The sequence below is a fragment of the Panthera pardus genome, unplaced genomic scaffold, assembly GCF_024362965.1.
Source record: "Panthera pardus isolate Hobbes unplaced genomic scaffold, ASM2436296v1 HiC_scaffold_27, whole genome shotgun sequence".
Classification (NCBI taxonomy): domain Eukaryota; kingdom Metazoa; phylum Chordata; class Mammalia; order Carnivora; family Felidae; genus Panthera; species Panthera pardus.
The window spans coordinates 103,142,286-103,160,975 of record NW_026526843.1 but is presented as its reverse complement, the minus strand read 5'-3'; the positions used below and the strand labels follow the sequence as shown (position 1 = coordinate 103,160,975).

The following is an 18,690-nucleotide window of genomic DNA, read 5'->3' as shown; positions in this document are numbered from 1 at the left end:
AATCCTTAGATCGAAAGTGCAGCTACACTTCAGTGAAAGGGGTGGAGGTGTCAGGCCCTATATGGACCCCATGTAAGGACCTTAATGAGGACTGAGGACCCCAAAGAGGCCAAGATAGAAAACTCCCCACTGAACAGTCAGACCGGGACAGGAAACATAAGCTGAGGACCCCTTTCACTTCCTTATCATGGGTACCAGGGAGGTTTGTGATGTCAACATCAGAGGAACAGAGGTGAAACAAACAGACACAAACAACAAAACAAAAACCCCATGACTGGCCACTAGTTGAATGATGGTCTGGACTGTGAAATAGGTGATTTCTCAACCACAAGACCAGCAGCTCCTGCTATCACCCCCGTATGCCCGAGGCAGGTCTGACAGGAAGCAGCCTAAATCTCTAATTTCCTTCACAAGCTTCCCATGGGATAAGCCAACTGGGAGGAAAGGAGCCCTGTGGGTGGTGAGAGAAGTGCCCTTGAGGAAAACCAAGTGTACCTTCTTTATAAAGGTGCACACACCCCGTCAACCTTCCTCCTCCTCTAGTGGGACCTCACCACCTGCTCTCCTACTCATACTCCTGACCACTGACCTTGATCACAGCCATCATCCCTCAGGGTCAGAAGAATAAGCACTGCACTCATGAGAAATGCCACCAGTCTCGAGGTGACACAAGAGTTCAGGCCCCTGTAGCAGTGGAAGAGTCTCCTCCCTCTTCTTCCCCTGTTTCAGAAGGTAATACCCAGAGTTTATCAGCTAATGACTCAATTAGCACTTCCAAAAAGTCTTGGGGAGCCCCATCTACCACCATTACTTCTTCAGAAATGTTTGGTACAATATCTGATGGTGAGAATAGCCAAGATGAGAAACATCTATGTTTCTCTGGGCCCCCACCTTTTACTGAGATCACATGCTTTGATGGGTTTGTTGGAACAGTTTCTTCTGTACCAATATAAAATGAAAGAGCCCATTCTGAAGGAATGCTAAAGATTAGTGGCCAAAATTACAAAGAATACTATTCTGAGATCATTAAGAGAGCCTCTGAACATATCGAGATTGTGTTTGCGGTAGACTTCAAGGAAGTGGATTCAACCAGCCACTCCTACGACCTTGTCAGCAAAGTGAAACTCCCTAACAATGGGAGGGTGTGCGCCGGCAGGGGGTTACCCAAGACCGGTCTACCCTGATGACAGTCCTGGGTGTGATCTTCATGAAGGGCGACTGTGCTGCTGAGGAAGACATCTGGAAATGCCTGAATATGACACAAGTATATGGTGGGAGGAAGCACTCCGTCTATGGGGAGCCTAAGAAGCTCATCACCAAAGATTTGGTGAAGCTAGAGTACCGGGAACACTGCCAAGTGTCCAACAGTGATCCTCCATGCTGTGAGTTCCTATTGGGCCCAAAAGCCCACACTGAAACCATCAAGATGAAAGTCCTTGAATTATTGGCCAAGTTCAATGACACAGTTCCCAGTGTCTTCTCAGCAAGATATAAAGACACTTTGGAAGATGAGGAAGTAAGAGCTGAAGCCAGACCTATAGCCACTGTGTGTAACAGGGTCACTTCCAGCAGACTACTGAAGTCTGAGGCTTTTTAAAAAAATCATCGCAGTAAGAAAACATAACCTCACAATAGGGATTTTCATGGAAATGTAAAAGAACCTCATAGTAAATGTATTGTGATAATGGAATATAAAAAAACAATAAAACACGATCGACTTTGGTGTTCTTTACTCCTTTCAGCCTTTTGCTTTATAAAATTAAATAATTTATACCTCAATATGTTTAGTTTTAGGATATGCCAAATCATAACAAGTTAGACCTCATTCTCTCTTTTATTCCCCAAATGTCTACTGAGTACGTGCTTTCTGGAAGGCTCCATGCTAGGAGTGGGGATGCTAAGATAAAGACCCAGCCTTTCCCATAGAATTTTACAAACTAGTAGCTGGGATCATAAGGATCCCAAAACTCTGTGTCTTACAAAAAAGTAAAACAAAAACAAAAACAAAAAACGCAATGAGGGAGAAGGGAGGTGCCCTGAGGCCAGGCAGAGTGTAAGTTCCCCAAAATAAGACCATTTAAGTTTTGGGATATTGTGGGTCAAACCATGTCATGTAATTTCAAATTAAACTATGCAGTGGACTAGACTGAGGTTGTGGCAATGGTGATCAGATGCCATACCCTAAGATGATGCATCTCAGACGTGAGAGCAAAGAAAAATCCTTGAATCGAAAACTACATTGAGCTGTAAGTTCTAAAATTAAGGTTCAATATTACGGGCTCCTTGACATTTAGTGAAACTTACAGGGCCTCACATTGTCTTACTGGAAGTTCCCCCTCGATATTCTGTACTTACAGATAAGGGCCCCTACCAAACCGTCATCTTTATCAAGGGAACAAGGCACAAACCTTGCTTATTCCTAAGCGGTAGATTTCTGTTCCTTACTAGCATGCAAAATTATTCAAAGAAGCTGATGACACAGCACCACTGGAATGAAAGGTCACCTCAAGCTCTTGACACCAAACTATGCCTCCCACAGACTCGCTCATTCACTGTGTTCTTGACCGGTATCCCCGTGTCGCACTGTGTAGCACGTGGTGCCTTATCCCCTAGCCAGCGAGGAAACGTGGCTAATAACTGGTTGTCTATCTCGTGTCTACATTGTCCAGTGCTGCATGTGTCAACTCCACGTAACCATAGTGTGGAGGCTCCTTCCTTACCTCGGGGGGTAAAGAGGAGGTCATTAAAATAGATTCTTACAAATGACTTTGGCTTCGTAGATAATCCAGAGAGAAATCTCTACTTGGGGCAGTGTATTAACCTGTCAGGAATGCCATAACAAAATAACAAAGACTGGGTGGTTTAAACCAAAATTTATTTTCTCACAGTTCTGGAGGCTAGAAGTCCAAAGTCAAGGAGCTGGCAGGGCTGGTTTGCTCTGAGGCTCCTCTCCTGGGCTCCTAGATGGCCACCCTCTTTATTTGGCTGTCTGTTTGTGTGCATGAATCTCCAGTGTCTCTTTGTGGGTGCTGGTCTTATAAGGACATGAGCCAGACTGGGTTACGGCCTACCATAAAAGCTTCATTTTAACTTAACCACCTCTTATGATCTCATCTACAACTGCAGTCTCATTCTAAGGTACTGGGGGTTATGGCTTCAACATGAAATTTGGGGGGACACAATTCAGCTCTGAAAAAAAAACAGAAATCATGAGCGTCTTCATTCCAGTCTCAATACAAAAGAATATAGTGCACAAATAGCTATTCTAAACACATTGTCTCCAGGGACTCTCTGAGATAAAAGGGTGAACTCCCTTGAGATGACATACACAGAAGCCACAGTATAGATACTTTCTTCCTGGAACTGGTACAGAGCCCACTCTATTAAAAGAGCATTTTAATTAGGTTATCTTGACTGTATTTTGGTGAATTCTAAGAGAAGGCTACATTTTGGGACTGGGGGTGGGGGAGGAAACAAATGAAAATAGAGGTGATTTGAACGTAAGGACAATAGAGAAAAGCTTAACGAGTTGGTCCTTGACAAAATCCAAGGAGTTCAGAGTTGCATTCAGGTGGGGAAAGAAAAACCACACACCAAAATTAAATGTTCTGGGGTTGCCCGGGTGGCTCAGTCAGTTAAGTGTCTGACTCTTGATTTTGGCTCAGGTCATGATCTCATGGCCGTGGGATTGAGCCCTGCATCAGGCTCAGCATGGAGTGTGGAGCCTGCTTGGGATCCATATTCTCTCTCTCTCTCTCTCTCTCTCTCTCCCTCTCTCTCTCCCTTTCTCTCTGCTCCTCCCCTGCTTGTGCTCACTCTCTCTCTCTCTCTCTCCATCAAATTAAACAAGCTTTTAAAAACATGCCCTAATGGGGAAAATCTATTTAATTCTACCTGCTAAAGTGAATGTTTGGCTGATTCAATCTTCTTTTGTCTAGGAGTATTCCATTTCCTAGGACATATCCTGGATTGAAAAAACATTCCTACGTAGAGGGTGATATTGCCTAGGTAAAAATCATAACTGTCTTTCATTAAGTGCCCAATATTTTCCAGTCATTCTGACAGATGCTTTATATACAGCATACACACTCCCAGTCTTACAAGATAGTTTACCAAACTCAGTTGGCACATGAAGAACTTCAAATATTCTCATATTCACAAGGTGGTGTCAGAGCTAGACTAGGCCCCTAGTATGCATTCATCCAGGACATGTATTGGGCTACCACTCCCACCCTGAAACAGACCTTGTATACCTTATTCACTTTCCTTGTTGCTACTCCAAAATATATCTTAGTCCATTAGGGGAAAAAATTGGAATACGTATACAGAGCAATAAGAATACCAAAATAAACGAGAGGTATGAATACTGAAAGGAAAGATACAATATCTGATAACAATATGACGATCTGCATATGCAGTGTAGCCTAACTTCAAAACATGGTGGTCTCATGAGATTATCTGCCTCAGTCCGTTGCGTACAGTTAAGTATTATAGAACAGAAGTTACCTAAAAGACCAAGTCTGGGGCAGGGGTCAAGGTAACAAATGTATCAGCAGGGTTTCTCCTCTGACATTCCCTCTCCCAACCTAAGTCCACTTTCTCGTTCTTCACCTTTTGCGTCTCCGATCACCCCTGGGACACAGACTCGTCCACTCTAAGATGGGCACTAAAGAGATTACTAAACAGTTCGTAGGGATGTGGAAGCGCTCCGGAAGCCTTTCATTAAAGAGACAGAAGCCAAGATGAGGACCGATATAAATGAAAACTGACGAAAACAACACACAGGCATACAGGGAGTCGTGCATCAACCTACCCTCATCTGCTCTCACACCTATGCTGTCAAGCTGACCTATTAAAGAAAAGTATCAAGGAGGTAAGAGGGTGGTGGTGGAGGGAAACCGCGAGTCCTCTCCACTCCAGAACAGAGGGGGCACCAGAGATCCCGCCCCCCGCTGCCAGCCTTCACAGGCCCTATCGTTGGTGACAGGAAGAACAGCCCTCACTTCCTCTTGGGGCGCCTGAGGAAGGGGAGAGACGTTCATTTTGGCTGCCGCTCCTCAGGGCAGGCGGCTGAGGAATCTTCTAGGCCCGAGCGCAAGTCAAGGTAAGAAGCCCGATTAAGGAATAAGAGAATACCTCCCTCCCTGCAAATAGTGCGTCCCCTGCTCCCCACTGCCCCCCGCGCCTACTCTCAGTCTTATGGGGCCCTCGGCAGAGTGGTCAGTCAGGCGGAAAGAGATTTCCACCTAGGGGGTCGCAAGAACGTGAAGGCTTTGGTGGGAGGCGCCAGTTCAGCGGAGGGGGGAGAAGACCCTAACGAAAACCAAGGGGAGAAAAAGTAGGTAACAGGTGCCACCAAGGCCATGCCTGGTTCCTCGTGGCTCCCGGGGGAATCAAACATGGCGGTCACACGTGTGTGAAGCTACCCTCCCTATTTGGAGGCTCAGGAAGCTGAAGGCCTTGAATTTAGAGGAAGGGTACTATGCTCTGAAGGAAATGAAAGAATCGAACTCTGAGTGAGGTCTGAAGGAACCGTCGTTTCTAGAACAATGAGGTGGCGCCTAACTTCCAACCGCCATTAGTCCTGGAGAGATCTGGGGAAGGGTAGTGGTATGTGGACGGACACTCGTGTTTTTTTCACTCTGGTGTCACCGGAAGGTTGGGGAGAGGAGTGTATGTTGTGGGGGTCGGTGGGGGTAGGGGGCTGAGGGGGGGTGTGTGTGGGGAGGGGGCATGGGGGGCGGTGGGGGGGGCATGGGGGGAGGCAGCGTCGGGAAGAGGCGGCGGCGTTGAGGAGGTGGCGGCATTGAGGGAGGAGGCGGCGGCGTTGAGGGAGCAGGCGGCGGCGTTGAGGGAGGAGGCGGCGGCGTTGAGGGAGGAGGCGGCGGCGTTGAGGGAGGAGGCGGCGGCGTTGAGGGAGGAGGCGGCGGCGTTGAGGGAAAAGGCTGCGGTGTTGAGGGAGGGGGGCGGCGGCGGGCAGCGGGGGAACAGGGCATTGGGGGAGGGGGCATGGGGGGGCGTCGGGGAGCATGGGGGAAGGCGTGGGGGGCGGCGGGGGAAGCGGCGGGGGGGGGGCATGGGCGGAGGGAACGGTGGGGGAGGAGGCGGGGGAGGGGCGGCGGGGGAAAGGGGTATGGGGGGGACATCGGGGGAGGGGGCACCAGGGGAGGCGGTGGGGGGAGGGGACGGTTGGGGGAGGGGGCGTGGGGGGGCGGCGGGGGAGGGTGGCGGTGGGGGGTCGGTGGGGGGTGTCGTGGGGGGCGTTGGGGGAAGGGGAGGCAGGGCGGGGCGGTGGGGGGAGAGGGCGTCGGGGACGCGGCAGGGGGAGGGGGCGTTGGGGGGGCGGTGGGGGGAGGGGGCTTCGGGGGCTGTCCAGGGAGGTGGCGGGGGCAGGGGGCAGCAGGGGACGGCGGTCGGGGGAGGGGGCACCGGGGGAGTGGGTGGGGGGAGGGGACGGTTGGGGGAAGGGGCGTGGGGGGGCGGCGGGGGAGGGGGCGGTGGGGGGTCGATGGGGGGTGTCGTGGGGGGCGTTGGGGGAAGGGGAGGCAGGGCGGGGCGGTGGGGGGAGAGGGCGTCGGGGGTGCGTCGGGGACGCGGCAGGCGGAGGGGGCTGTGGGGGGGGCGGTGGGGGGAGGGGGCATCGGGGGCTGTCCAGGGAGGTGGCGGGGGCAGGGGGCAGCAGGGGACGGCGGTCGGGGGAGGGGGCATTGGGGGCTGTCGGGGGAGGCAGCGGGGGGAGGGGGTGGCGGGGGATGGCAGGGGGGGGTGTTGGCGGAGGGGGCGTGGGGGGCCGTCGGGGGAGACGGCAGGGGGAGGGGGCGTGGGGGGCGTCGGGGGCAGCAGGGGAAAGGGGCGTGGGGGGTATCAGGGGAGGGGGCAGGGGGCAGCGGGGTGAGGGGGCGTGGGGGCCTGCGGGGGGGGGGAGGAGGCGGGGGAGGGGGCGTCAGGGGGAGCAGGCGTGGGGGGAGAGGGCGTTGGGGGTGTTGGGGGGCGGTGGGGTGAGGGGGCATTGGTGGCTGTTGGGGGAGGTGGTGGGGGGAAGGGGCATTCGGGTGCATCGGGGTCGCAGCGGGGGGAGAGGGCGTTGAGGGGGAGGGGGCGTCGGGGGCTGTCGGGGGAGGGGCCGGGGGGAGGGGGCGTCGGGGGACGTGGGGAGGGTGTTGGGGGAGGGAACATCGGGGGATGTCTGGGGAGACGGCGGGGGGAGGGGTCATTAGGGCTGCAGGGGAGGCGGTGGGGGATGGGGGCTTCGGGGGGGGGCGTCGGGGGGGGTGTTGGGGGCAGGGGAGGCAGCGGGGGGGAGGGGCGTGAGGGACGGGGTGTCGGGGAGGCAGCGGAGAGGCGGTCTGGGGAGGGGGCATGGGGGGAGGGGGCGTCGGGTTGCACCGGGGGAGGGGGCCTCGGGGGGGGGCAGCGGGGGGAGGAGGTGTGGGGGGAGGGACGGGGGGCGGCGGGGGGGAGGGAGCATGGGGGAGGGGGCATCAGGGGGAGCAGGCGTGGGGGGAGGGGGCGTTGGGGAGAGGCAGGGAAGGTGCGTCAGAGGGGAGGGGGCATCGTGGGAGGGAGCATCGGGGGAGGGCATCTGGAGAGACGGCGGGGGGATGGGGTGTCAGGGCTGCGGGGGAGGCGGTGGGGGGTGGGGGCGTCGGGGGGTGCGTCAGGGGGGCAGGGGAGGCAGCATGGGGGAGGGGGCGTGGGGGGCATCAGGGGAGGGGGCATCAAGGAGGCGGTCGGGGGAGGGGCATGGGGTGAGGGGGCGTCGGGGGCCACCGGTGGAGGGGGCATCAGGGGGGCACGGGGAGGGGCATTGGGGGGAAGGGGCATTGCGGGGGAGGGGCGTGGGGGGGCGTCAAGGGGAGGGGGCGGTGGTGGGTGGCAGCTGGGGGAGGGGTCATGGGGGAGCGGGCGTAGGGAGAGGGGTCACTGGGGGCAGGGGGTGTGGGGGGAGGGGGCATTGGGGAGGCATTGGGGCGTTTGGGGAGGCGGCGGTGGGAGGAGTTGGGGGGGGCAGCGTGGGGTAGGGGCGTCAGGGGGCTTCAGGGTAGGCATGGGGGGAGGAGGCATTGTGGGCGGCAGGGGGGCGGTGGGGGTAGGGGGCATCGGGGTGCATTGGGGAGGCGTAAGGGGGAGGGGGCGGGGCGGGGGGGCTGTAGGGGGTGGGGGGTGTTGTGGGCGGCAGGGGGTCGGTGGGGGGAGGGTGCGTCGGCAGGGGGCGGTGTAGGGAGAGGGCGTCAGGGGTTGTTGGGGGAGGCGACGGGGGTAGGGGGCGGGTAGGGGCGGCGAGGGGGGCTGGTGGTGGAGGGGGCGTCAGGGTGCATCCGGGAGGCGGCGGGGGGAGGGGGGCGGTGGGGGTGTCGGGGGTGGGGAGGGGGCGTTTGGGGGGGGGCGGGTGTTGGGGGAGGCAGCAGGGGGAGGGGGCGTCGAGGATGGCGGGTGGGGGGAGGGGGCGTCAGGGTGCGTCGGGGGAGGCGGCAGGGGGAGGGGGCGTCGGGGGCAGGGGAGGGGGGCAGCAGGGGCCGGTGGAGGGAGGGGGCCTGGGGGAGGGGCGTCGGGGGCAGCGGGGGAGGGGGCAGCGGGGAGGCGGTCGGGGGAGGGGCGTGGGGGGAGGGGGCATGGGGTGAGGGGGCGTCGGGGGGGCACCAGAGGAGGAGGCATCCGGGGGGCACCGCGGGGGGGCAGTGGGGGGAGGGGGCATTGCGGGGGAGGGGCGTGGGGGTGCGTCATGGGGAGGGGGAATGGGGGGAGGGGACATGGGGAGAGGGGTCGCTGGGGGGAGGGGATGTGGGGGGAGGGGGCATTGGGGGAGGCGGTGGTGGGCTTGGTGGGGGGCAGCGGGGGGTGGGGGCTTCAGGGGGCTTCAGGGCAGGCGGCGGGGGGTGAGGGCGTCAGGGGGCTTCAGGGAAGGTGGGGGGAGGAGGCATTGTGGGCAGCAGGGGAGCAGTGGGGGTAGGGGACATCGGGGTGCATTGGGGAGGCGGCAGAAGGGGTGGGGGGGGTGGCAGGGGGTGGGGGTGTTGTGGGCGGCAGGGGGTCGGTGGGGGGAGGGTGCGTCGGCGGGGGGCGGTGTAGGAAAAGGGCGTCAGGGGTTGTTGGGGGAGGCAGCAGGGGTAAGGGGCGGGTAGGGGCGGCGAGGGGGGCTGGTGGTGGAGGGGGCTTCAGGGTGCATCCGGGAGGCGGCGGGGGGAGGGTGCGTCGGGGGAGGCGGCAGGGGTAGGGGGTGTTGGGGATGGCGGGGGGGGGGGGGGGTGGCGGGGGGGGGAGGGGGGTGTCAGGGTGCGTCCGGGGAGGTGGCGGGGGGAGGGGGCAGCAGGGGGCCAGTGGAGGGAGGGGGCATGGGGGAGGGGTGTCGGGGGGCGTTGGCGGGAGGGGGCGTCGTGGGAGGGGCGTCGGGTGGAGTAAGATTTTGTTTAAAAGCAACAACATTTACTCCCTGAAGTAGGAGGATTTCTAGATCTTTCCATGACCTCTGAATCAAACAATTCTTACTTTTAGAGAACGGGAAAGGGGGATGACTCCCATATTCTCCCAGCATGTTTTAAGGACAGGCTGGCAGGAAGAAAAGAATCCCAGGCTACAGTAGGGGCCAAAGGAAAGATCGGAAGGTGGGGAGGGGGAAACCACTGGCTGTCGAAAAATAACAAAAAGTCAGATCCCCACTTTTCCATCAGGACTTGAAGACTCAGGGCAGGGCAGTCAGGCTGAGTCTCACCCTCACTTATTTACACCAAATCTGAGTACAGCCACCAGTGAGCAGAAGGGAAGTGTACCAGGCGCTAGTTAGAGGCCAAGTGAGTACCCTGAATGAGAAATGAGGACCAAAACAGCCCATGAAGGAGAGGGCTCCACACAACTCTCAGTTGGATGCCCCCCTGAGGGGGACAGGGTGTAAAGAACTACTTTACTTCTTCCTCTAGGGTCTTTGGCTTTGGTCTGAGGTATCGAGTTCATGGCAAGAGAATAGAGGAGACCCAGGACTGGTCAAGAGTTTTCAGGATGATCCTGAATGTAAACTTAGAACACCCCCAGAACGCAGAAGAGAGGCTCCCCACTGGCAGCCCCTGCTGTCACCCCAGTATACCCCAGGCAGGGTTGGCAGACTATACTGTAAAGTTCCCTCTAACTTCCTCCATAGAATTCTCAGGGAACAGGCTGATGAGAACAGGAGCCTTGTGGGTTCCTGGAGCAGGGCCCTCTGATAAGCCCCCAGAGGCAGCCTTGGTTAAAGCCAGAGAGGAATGTCCCTGATGAAGGTGCTCACGTCACTTCATTCTCCCTCATCCAGGGATCCGCATCTCCTGATCCTGTTTCTACGCCTGCCTCCTGTGCCTGACCGAAGGGCCATCATGCCTCGGAGACACAAGAGTAAGTTCAAGGCTCATGAGAGACGCCGCCAGGCTCGAGGTGAAGCTCAGGGTTGCGAAGATGCTCAGGCCAAAGCAGCAGCGGAAGCGGAGCCCACTCCCTCCTCCGCTGCTCAGTGCGAAGATACTACCCAGAGTGTGCCCACTACTGGGTCAAGTGGCGCTTCTCAGCGGCGTAGAAGAAGAGCAAAAACCGCCGCCGCTACTTCTGCCGCCGCGACTTCTGCCGCCGCTACTTCTGCAGCCCTTTCTGGCACTAAATCTGATGAAGAATCCAACAACCAAGATGAGGAAAGGGTGAGCCCCTATGAGGCCCCATTCTACAGTGAACGCCCAGGCGAAGATTCTCTGAGCAGGAAGCCTGGCTTGCTGGAGCAGTACCTTCTGTACAAGTATAAGATGAAACAGCCCATTCTGAAGCAAGACATGCTGAAGATTATCGGCCCAAATTATGAAAATCGTTTTCCTGAGATCCTCAAGAAAGCTGCTGAGCGCATTGAGATTGTCTTCGCCGTCGACCTACAGGAAATCGACTCGACTAGATACGACCTCGTCAGCAAACTCAAACTCCCCAACAACGGGAGGGTGCGTGCTGGCAGGGGGTTACCCAAGACCGGTCTCCTGATGAATATCCTGGGAATGATCTTCATGAAAGGCAACTGTGCTGCTGAGGAAGACATCTGGAAATTCCTGGGTCTGATGCGAGTATATCCTGGGAGGAAGCACTTCATCTACGGGGAGCCCAGGAAGCTCATCACCAAAGATTTGGTGAGGCTGCAGTATCTCGAGTACCGCCAGGTGGCCAACAGTGATCCTCCACGCCATGAGTTCCTGTGGGGCCCAAACGCCGTAGCTGAAACCACCAAGATGAAAGTCCTGCAGTTTTTGTCGAAAGTCAACGATACCATCCCTACTGCTTTCCCGTCCTATTATGAAGAGGCTCTGCAGGAAGAGGAAGAGAGAGCCCAGGCCAGAGGCGCAACCGGGGCTGGCGCTACCGCCAGAGTCATCGTACCTTCCAGCGTCATGGCCAGGAGCATCTTCCCACCTCTGCTGAGACCCGAGGCTTCTAATCCTCTTGACAAGATAATACAACGTCGCAGTAAGAATTAGATAGTTAGCAATGTGAAAGAATCTCACAGTAAAAGAGTAAGGATGAGAGAATAGGAAAAAAAAATTTAAACATGGTCAATCCAGTTTTTCTTGTTCCTTTTAGGCGTTAGTTTTACACAAGTTATGATGTTTTAGTTTTAGATGATTTAGACTTCAAGTTTGCTCAATAAAGATAAATTACATCTTAACTCATACTTCGTTTGTTCAATAAAGATAAATTAAATCTTAAATTACACGGTGTGTTTACTGACTCTTTTGTTCATCACACATGGAGTATCTGCTCACCGGAAAGCTCAGTTTAGCACTGCAGATGCTGATATAAAGGAATCCAGTCTCTACTCAGAATTTTAGAGCCTTTGAGCTACACTCACACAAGATGCCCAAATACCCTCTCTGGCCTGTAAGTAGAGTAAAAAGAACGGGAGAGGAGGAGGGTGGTCCTTATGAGAACAATTAAGTGGAAATTTCCTAAGCAACACAGCTTGGGACTTTAGGAACCTGCTAGTCTTCAGGGGGATGTAATTGCCATTTACAGTATGTGGTGCACACAGTTGAGGCTGTGGAATTACTAGGGAGAGGCCAGTTCCTTCAACATTTTATGTCAGAATTGAGAGAGAAAACCCAGTGTTAGTCTGCTTAGGCTGCTACAACAACATACCATGGAGTGGGTGGCTTAAACAACGAACATTTTCACATTTCTGGAGGCTGGGAAGTTCACAATCAAGATGCCAGCAGGTTTGATTTCTGGTGAGAGCTCACTTGCTAGGTTAAAGACTGCCACCTTCTCCATGTATCCTCATGTGGCATAGAGAGAAAATTCTGGTTTCTCTTGCTCTTAGGAGAACACTAATCACGTCACGGGTGCTCTCTCCTCAGGGCCTCATCTAAACCGAATTACCTCCCCAAGACTGCACCTCCAATTACGTTCACATTGGGTGTTAGGGCTTCAACATACGAACTTTGGTGAGTGGGGACACATTCAGTCTGTAATAAAAAATTGGTGCTATGAGTTATTTTGGGATTATGGATGGGTAAACCAAAGAGAAATCTCCACGCCGGGGCAGAAAAGGAAGGGGTCCTTTGTTCTTATTCCAGTGCATATGAGTACAGTGTGCAAGCTATGTGATCTAGGCACGACATCTTCATGGAGTTTCTCAGAAATAAGGGTGATGCCCACCTTCAGGTGAGACGCCACTGTGCTGGCACTGTTTGCCTGGAGTTGGGAGAGGCACAGCCTGTTCCGTTAAAAGGCCATTTTAATTAGATTATCATGGATGCAATTTGGCAGACTAAGCAAGGGCTTGCTTTTGTTGAGGGTGTAATAATGAATGTCAACAGAGGTCATATGGATGGAAGGGCACCTGGGAAGGATGGGAAAACTTGTACCTTGACACAAATTCTAGGAACTTGACTGGTATCCAAATGAGAAAGACAACTCTGTGCCTGAATTAAATGACAGGTGGTCTAATGGGGAAAATTTAGTTCATTTTACTAGGTCAGGTAAATTTGTGGCTGCTTCTTTGTCCAAGAATACTGCATATTCTCTGGCACTTCCTAAATTAAAAAAAAAAATACAAGGGAGGTGGATGATATCATTTGGGATCAAAATATTAATTTCCATTCCTTAAATATTGGGTAATACTTGCTAATCATCTTATCATGTGGTTACATATATACATTCCAACAATCCTGTAAGATAGGCCTTACCAAACTCACTTGGAGGATAAAAACAGGCAATTTTCTCAACTTCACAAGAATGGTCACTACCAGAGCTGGAACTAGATCCTTGGTTTGAATTCGCCTAGAGGCCACATCGTTCGCCTTCTCCCCACCCGAGGCAGACCTTCTGCCTCTTAATTCATTTACTCACTCACTCTTCCAAAATGTATCTCAGACAGTATGAAGGCACTTGAAACCAAATTACTAAAAGCAGGCCTGTTGAAGGGAAGGGAAACATGACAATAAGTCATAATTTGGGGATTGTCCTCGGGTATCCTTTTCCTAAGATCCTACTGAGAACTAATTCTGTCCAGGGCCTAGTACTGTGCCCAGTTCTAGCACCTTCCATCATTGGAGAACCCTTCATCTGGGACTTCCCAAGTCTGCCCTCCTTCCAAATCTGGAACCTGACCTGCTGACCAATTCTTCACTTTGGCCTCCTCTGATGGCTGCACTCCATTATTAGCAGAGCTGAAAACCTGCATCACCTGCTCTAGCCCTGCCTTAGAGCATTCCAACTCCCTGGTGGGCACCTCCTTCACCACGGATATATATCATTTTAATATATCTGTTTATGTGGTAGTATGGAGATCTTCATTTCTCTCTCTCTCAACACACCAGACATTGCCTTCTCCAAAAGTTAAGCCTTCTAATAGATGGTTTAAATAGCTTCTTACTATAAATTTATGAGGAATTTTCTTGACACACTTATTAACATGTGTCAAGTTTACAAGTAGAAGCTTGTAAACTTTGTCAATCAAATTGGAAAACCTTCCCGATTATTGTGAATCCAGAACATGACAACATGGCATTGGAATAGATGTTACTTTATAACATAACTCAGCAGTAAAATTATTTGAGTCCATAAAAGGCAAAATAAAGTAAAAGATTATCAACTTCTATCTTCCCGTTCAGTAAAATTTAACAACACATAGTTGGATTTGCTTAAGAATTTACAAGAAATTAAATCTCAATCAATTGGCTAATATGCTCATTGACTCATTTATTCCCTTAATATTAATCAGGCATCTGCTCTTGGGGACACACTGTGCTATTGCTGGGGATGCTCAGATTTGGGAAAAGGGAGTGTCTGGGAGTAGTAATATTAGAAGGGCGATAGTAAGATATTGTAGTAAACCAGAGGTGTTTACACCAGAATGAGGGTGTTGGAGTCCAGATGAACATGGGGAGGTAGCAGTTAGGAGCAAATGGTGCAAATATGTTTGGGAAACTGCAGGTTTCTTTAGTGAGACTGAAGTTTAGGTTTAACAATATGAGGTAAGACTGTGGGAATGGAAACAAGGGCCATTTCTTCACACGGTGTGCCGAAGGACTGAGAGATTTCAGCTGGGAGTGAAAATGGCTCCTGAATCCTGGATACACTAGAAAGAAACTTCCCACAGGCCAAGGTCAAATAGGTGTTCTGGGCCCCTTTTCGCTGCATGTGAACACTTTGCAAAGCATTACCTATATCTTATGCCCAAACAAAAACCTGCACAGTTTTTGGTAAGTGTTCTTATCATTTTGCTTCATTCAAAACAGAGTTTTTAAATTTCTCTTGAATTTTCATTTTTTAGTCATGTGCTATTTACTAGTGTTTTATTTAATCTCAATGTTTTGGGAATTTTCCAGTCATCATTTTGGTAATGGTTTCTAGTTTAATTCCATTATTTTCTGACATAGAAACTACATGATTTCTATTCTTATGTATTTGTTAGATGTGTTTTATGGCCCAGAATGTAGTCTAGGTTGGGGAGTGCCCCATGTGGGCTTGATAGGAATGTGTACTCTGCACTTAGATGAGGAAGTCTAGAGATGTTAATCATGTCTGATGGACTTAGGATGTTAATGAGTTCCACTATATCCCTATGATTTTCTGCCTGCTGGATCTTCATATTTTTCATAGAAGGTTGTAGAAGTCTCCGACTATTATAATGGATTCATCTACTTTCTCTTACAATTTTTGCCTCTCACACTTTGATGTTCTGTTGTGAGGCACATACCTATTAAACACTGCTGTGTCATCTTAAAGAACTGACACCTTGTTCATTAGGCACTGCCCTTCTCCATCCCTGATAACTTTGCTTGATCTGAGCTTGGCTCTGTGTGAAATGAATATACCTACCCCCATTTTCCTTTGGTTAATATTACCGTGGTCTATCTTTCTCTATTCCTTTGCTTTCAATCTATGTGTCTTTATATTTAAAGTGGGTTTGTTATACACAACACATAGAGGAGATTTCTTTCTTGGTTCATACTGATATCCTGTCCTTTAATTGGTATCTTCAGATTGTTGATATTCCATTCAAGGTTATTACTGATATGACTAGATTAATATCTACCATATTTGCTGATCCTTTCCTGTTTTTATATTTTTGACTTACGCTCTTTTTCTGCCTTTTGTGGTGTTTTACATTAATTTACTTAATTGGGGGAATCATTTCACAATACATATGTATACCAAGACATCTCATTGCAAACATTAAATAAATGCAATGTGTACCTGTCATTCACACCTCAGTAAAAGTGGAAAAAACTGGGGCACCTGGGTGGCTCAGTCAGTTAAGCATCTGACTCCTGATTTTGGCTCAGGTCATGATCTCACAGTTCACCAGATCAAGCCTCACATCAGGATCCGCACTGATGGTGTGGAGCTTGCTTGGGATTCTCTCGCTCCCTCTCTCTGCCCCTCCCCTCTGTCATGCTCTCTCTCAAAATAAATAAAACTTTAAAAATTTTTTAAATGGAAAAAATTACTCGAACATTTTATAAGATTCCGTTTTCTCTCCATTCTTAGCATACTGATTCTTTTCACTTTTTTAAACATTTTTCAGGGTTGCCCTAGTGTTTACGATATATATTTACAATGAATACAAGCTCACTTTGAAATAACACTATATGACTCTATAGATAGTGCAAGTAGCTTATATAATCACAAAGTATTCTTAATTCCTGTCTCCTATGCCTTATTTCATTTCTGTCATTCATTTCACTTATATATAAGTTATAATAATCAAATACACCATGGTTATTATTAATTCAAAAAAATTGCTACCTGGTTAAGAATGAGGAAAAATAAGTTTTATTTTACCTCCACTTATTTCTTCTCTAATCCTCTTCCTGTTTTAATATACATCCTATATCCTTTTTTTTTTAAACACACTTCTTTGACCATTTTTTTGCTACATGGTTCTAATGATAACAAATCCCCTCCATGTTTGATTGTCTGAGAAAGCACTTCTTCACTTTTGAAGTATAATTTTACAGGATATAAAGTTCTAGATTAGTGGTTTTCTTCTCTAGACACTTTAAATATCTCACTACATTCTTCACCTGTTTGTATGGTTTCTGCGAAATAGTCACATGTAGTTCTCATCTTTGCTCCTCTAAAGGTTGGTTGCTTTTCCTCTGGCTTCTATGAAAAATTTTCTTTTATCTTTTATTTTCTGCAGTTTGAGTATTATATGCTACAATATGTAGGTTTCTAACACCAAGCAAGTCCCCATTTTGACTCAAGTCTGACACTATCTATCTTGAGGATGCATAAGATCTCCCAGGTTAAGGGATCAGTCCACACAAGACTGCCCCCACAGCAGAGAACAATCACAAGTCCAAGGATACTAGTTGTACTTGTGACCTACAGGCCACAAAGTTCAAAGGTGATTCTCATTTCCTCACCTCCATTAACAAGACAGGATGGCTATGTACAATTGAAGTTGTTTATTTTCCTTGTCCCACGTGGAAGGCTAGAGAAGGCTGGAGTTGAGTGTCTCCTTTATCCCAGATCAGCTGAGCTCTGACAAAACCCCAATAGGTTCAACTTGTATAATATAGTTTCTTCTGAGGACAGGTCTTTTTGAGAACGGAACAGTCTGGAATATTTCAAATGAATAATTTTCTCTCCCTGCTAGAAGCCAAAGGAGACTTTTTATCTTCATGGTGGAAATCTGTAGAGCTCCTGAAGTAATACTCACAATGTGCAGAGTCTTAAACTCTCAGACTTTTCTACAAAGAGACTCTGGAAATTTCTCAGTTATAGTTCAGGTTTTCCTACCCTGGTACTGGTTCCCATGGAGGTTTCTCCTCTGCTAACTTCTGATTCTCTGTACTGACCTATTTGTCTCTCCACTTGGTGGGGGCGGTAGCATGTCCTGTGGTCTCACTTCATGGGTAGATATAAGATTTGTTGATTTTTCAGTGTCTTCACCTTTACTTGTTGTTAGGATGGAATGATGACTTCGAAACTCCTTACATGACAGATAAGAAATTGGAACTCCATTATTTCCTCAATTATTCTTTCTGCCCCCTTCTCTCCTCTCTGAGACTCCTATTACATTATGCTTTTATAATTGATTGTGTTCCATACGTCTGTTAAGTGCTGTTCATTTTCCTTAATTATGTTTTCCTTTTTCTGAGGAGTTTACCCCAATTCCTCAGACTGGATAATCTCAACTGACCTATCTTCAAGTTTACTGAGTCCTTCCTTTGCCTTCTCAGATCTCCTGCTGAATCCCTACAGTGTATTTTTCCTTTCCATTAGCGTTCTTTGCAACTCCTGAATCTCCATATGGTTCCTTTTAACAATTTCTCTATCTTGGTTGATATTCCTTACTTGGTGAGACTTAATTCTCACAGTTTCCTTTAGTTTATTGTATTTGATATCCTTTATTTCTTGGATAATATTTAAAATAGTTGATTTAAGGTCTTTGTCTAGTAAGTGCAATCTTTGGGCTTCCTTCTGCACAGATTCTACTGATGTCATCTCCCCCCACACCTCATTATTTCATTGCACATCTCATAATTTTTTGGGAAAACTAAACATTTCAAATGTTATAATGTGTCAGCTTTAGAATCAGATTATTTTCCATTCATGCTTTATTTTTCTTCATGAATTCTGTCAACAAACTTTTTAAGATCTGCGTTCATTGCTATGTGTGACCACTGATATCTCTGATCAATTCGTTCATATGCCAGCTGGTAATTTGGCAAAGATTTCCTTAATGACCTTCATTTTCTGCAGATGGGCTCTGTGTTTGTATTGGAGTATGCCTTCTTCATCAGCTGGACGGCTTACAACTTTGCCTATACTTCTGCATCCAAAGAACCTGAATGTGAGCCTCAAGTAAGAGATTAGGGCCTTTCAGTTTTATTTTTTGACAGGACCTCCTGGAATTCAGATGATCACCCAGACTTCCAGGAATATGTCATAGTTTTGTGAAGTCTCCTTTTCCCCCCAAGTATTTTACTCCTTAACTCTTCCAGGGTTTTTATTGTTTGCCCCAACTGTTATCCACTGCCATCCATAAGTATGAGTGGCTAATGCATTTATTTTTATATGTTTTTGACAAACACTCCCTAGAAAATGACTCCACCCTGGGCAAGTTCTGAGTTAGGAGTAATGAAAGGAGTCCTTTGAACTCATCCTTCAGAGACACACTAAACAGGCCAAAACAAGGATAATTCCCAGAGAACAATGACCTTTCTGCCCTCTCTGCCA

The 18,690-nt window shown here is 50.1% G+C and overlaps 2 protein-coding genes across 2 annotated transcripts; both read left to right on the top strand.

The window, feature by feature from the left end:
* The first annotated feature begins 858 nt into the window (after nucleotides 1-858).
* Nucleotides 859-1,597, top strand: LOC109249330 (melanoma-associated antigen B5-like). Its single transcript, XM_053891369.1, is given in 3 exon segments — nucleotides 859-973; nucleotides 976-1,178; nucleotides 1,181-1,597. Coding segments are annotated over 3 exon segments (735 nt in total).
* A 3,428-nt stretch (nucleotides 1,598-5,025) lies between these two features.
* On the top strand, nucleotides 5,026-11,660 carry LOC109249367 (melanoma-associated antigen B5-like). The gene is made up of 2 exons (XM_019419742.2): nucleotides 5,026-5,104; nucleotides 10,283-11,660. The coding sequence occupies exon 2, from the start codon at nucleotides 10,344-10,346 to the stop codon at nucleotides 11,472-11,474; it is 1,131 nt and encodes a 376-aa protein (XP_019275287.1). The 5' UTR covers nucleotides 5,026-5,104; nucleotides 10,283-10,343; the 3' UTR covers nucleotides 11,475-11,660.
* Nucleotides 11,661-18,690: the final 7,030 nt, after the last annotated feature.

Excerpts from the sequence above, each read along its gene's own strand:
- LOC109249367 (XM_019419742.2), top strand. The coding sequence starts at position 10,344 with ATGCCTCGGAGACACAAGAGTAAGTTCAAGGCTCATGAGAGACGCCGC.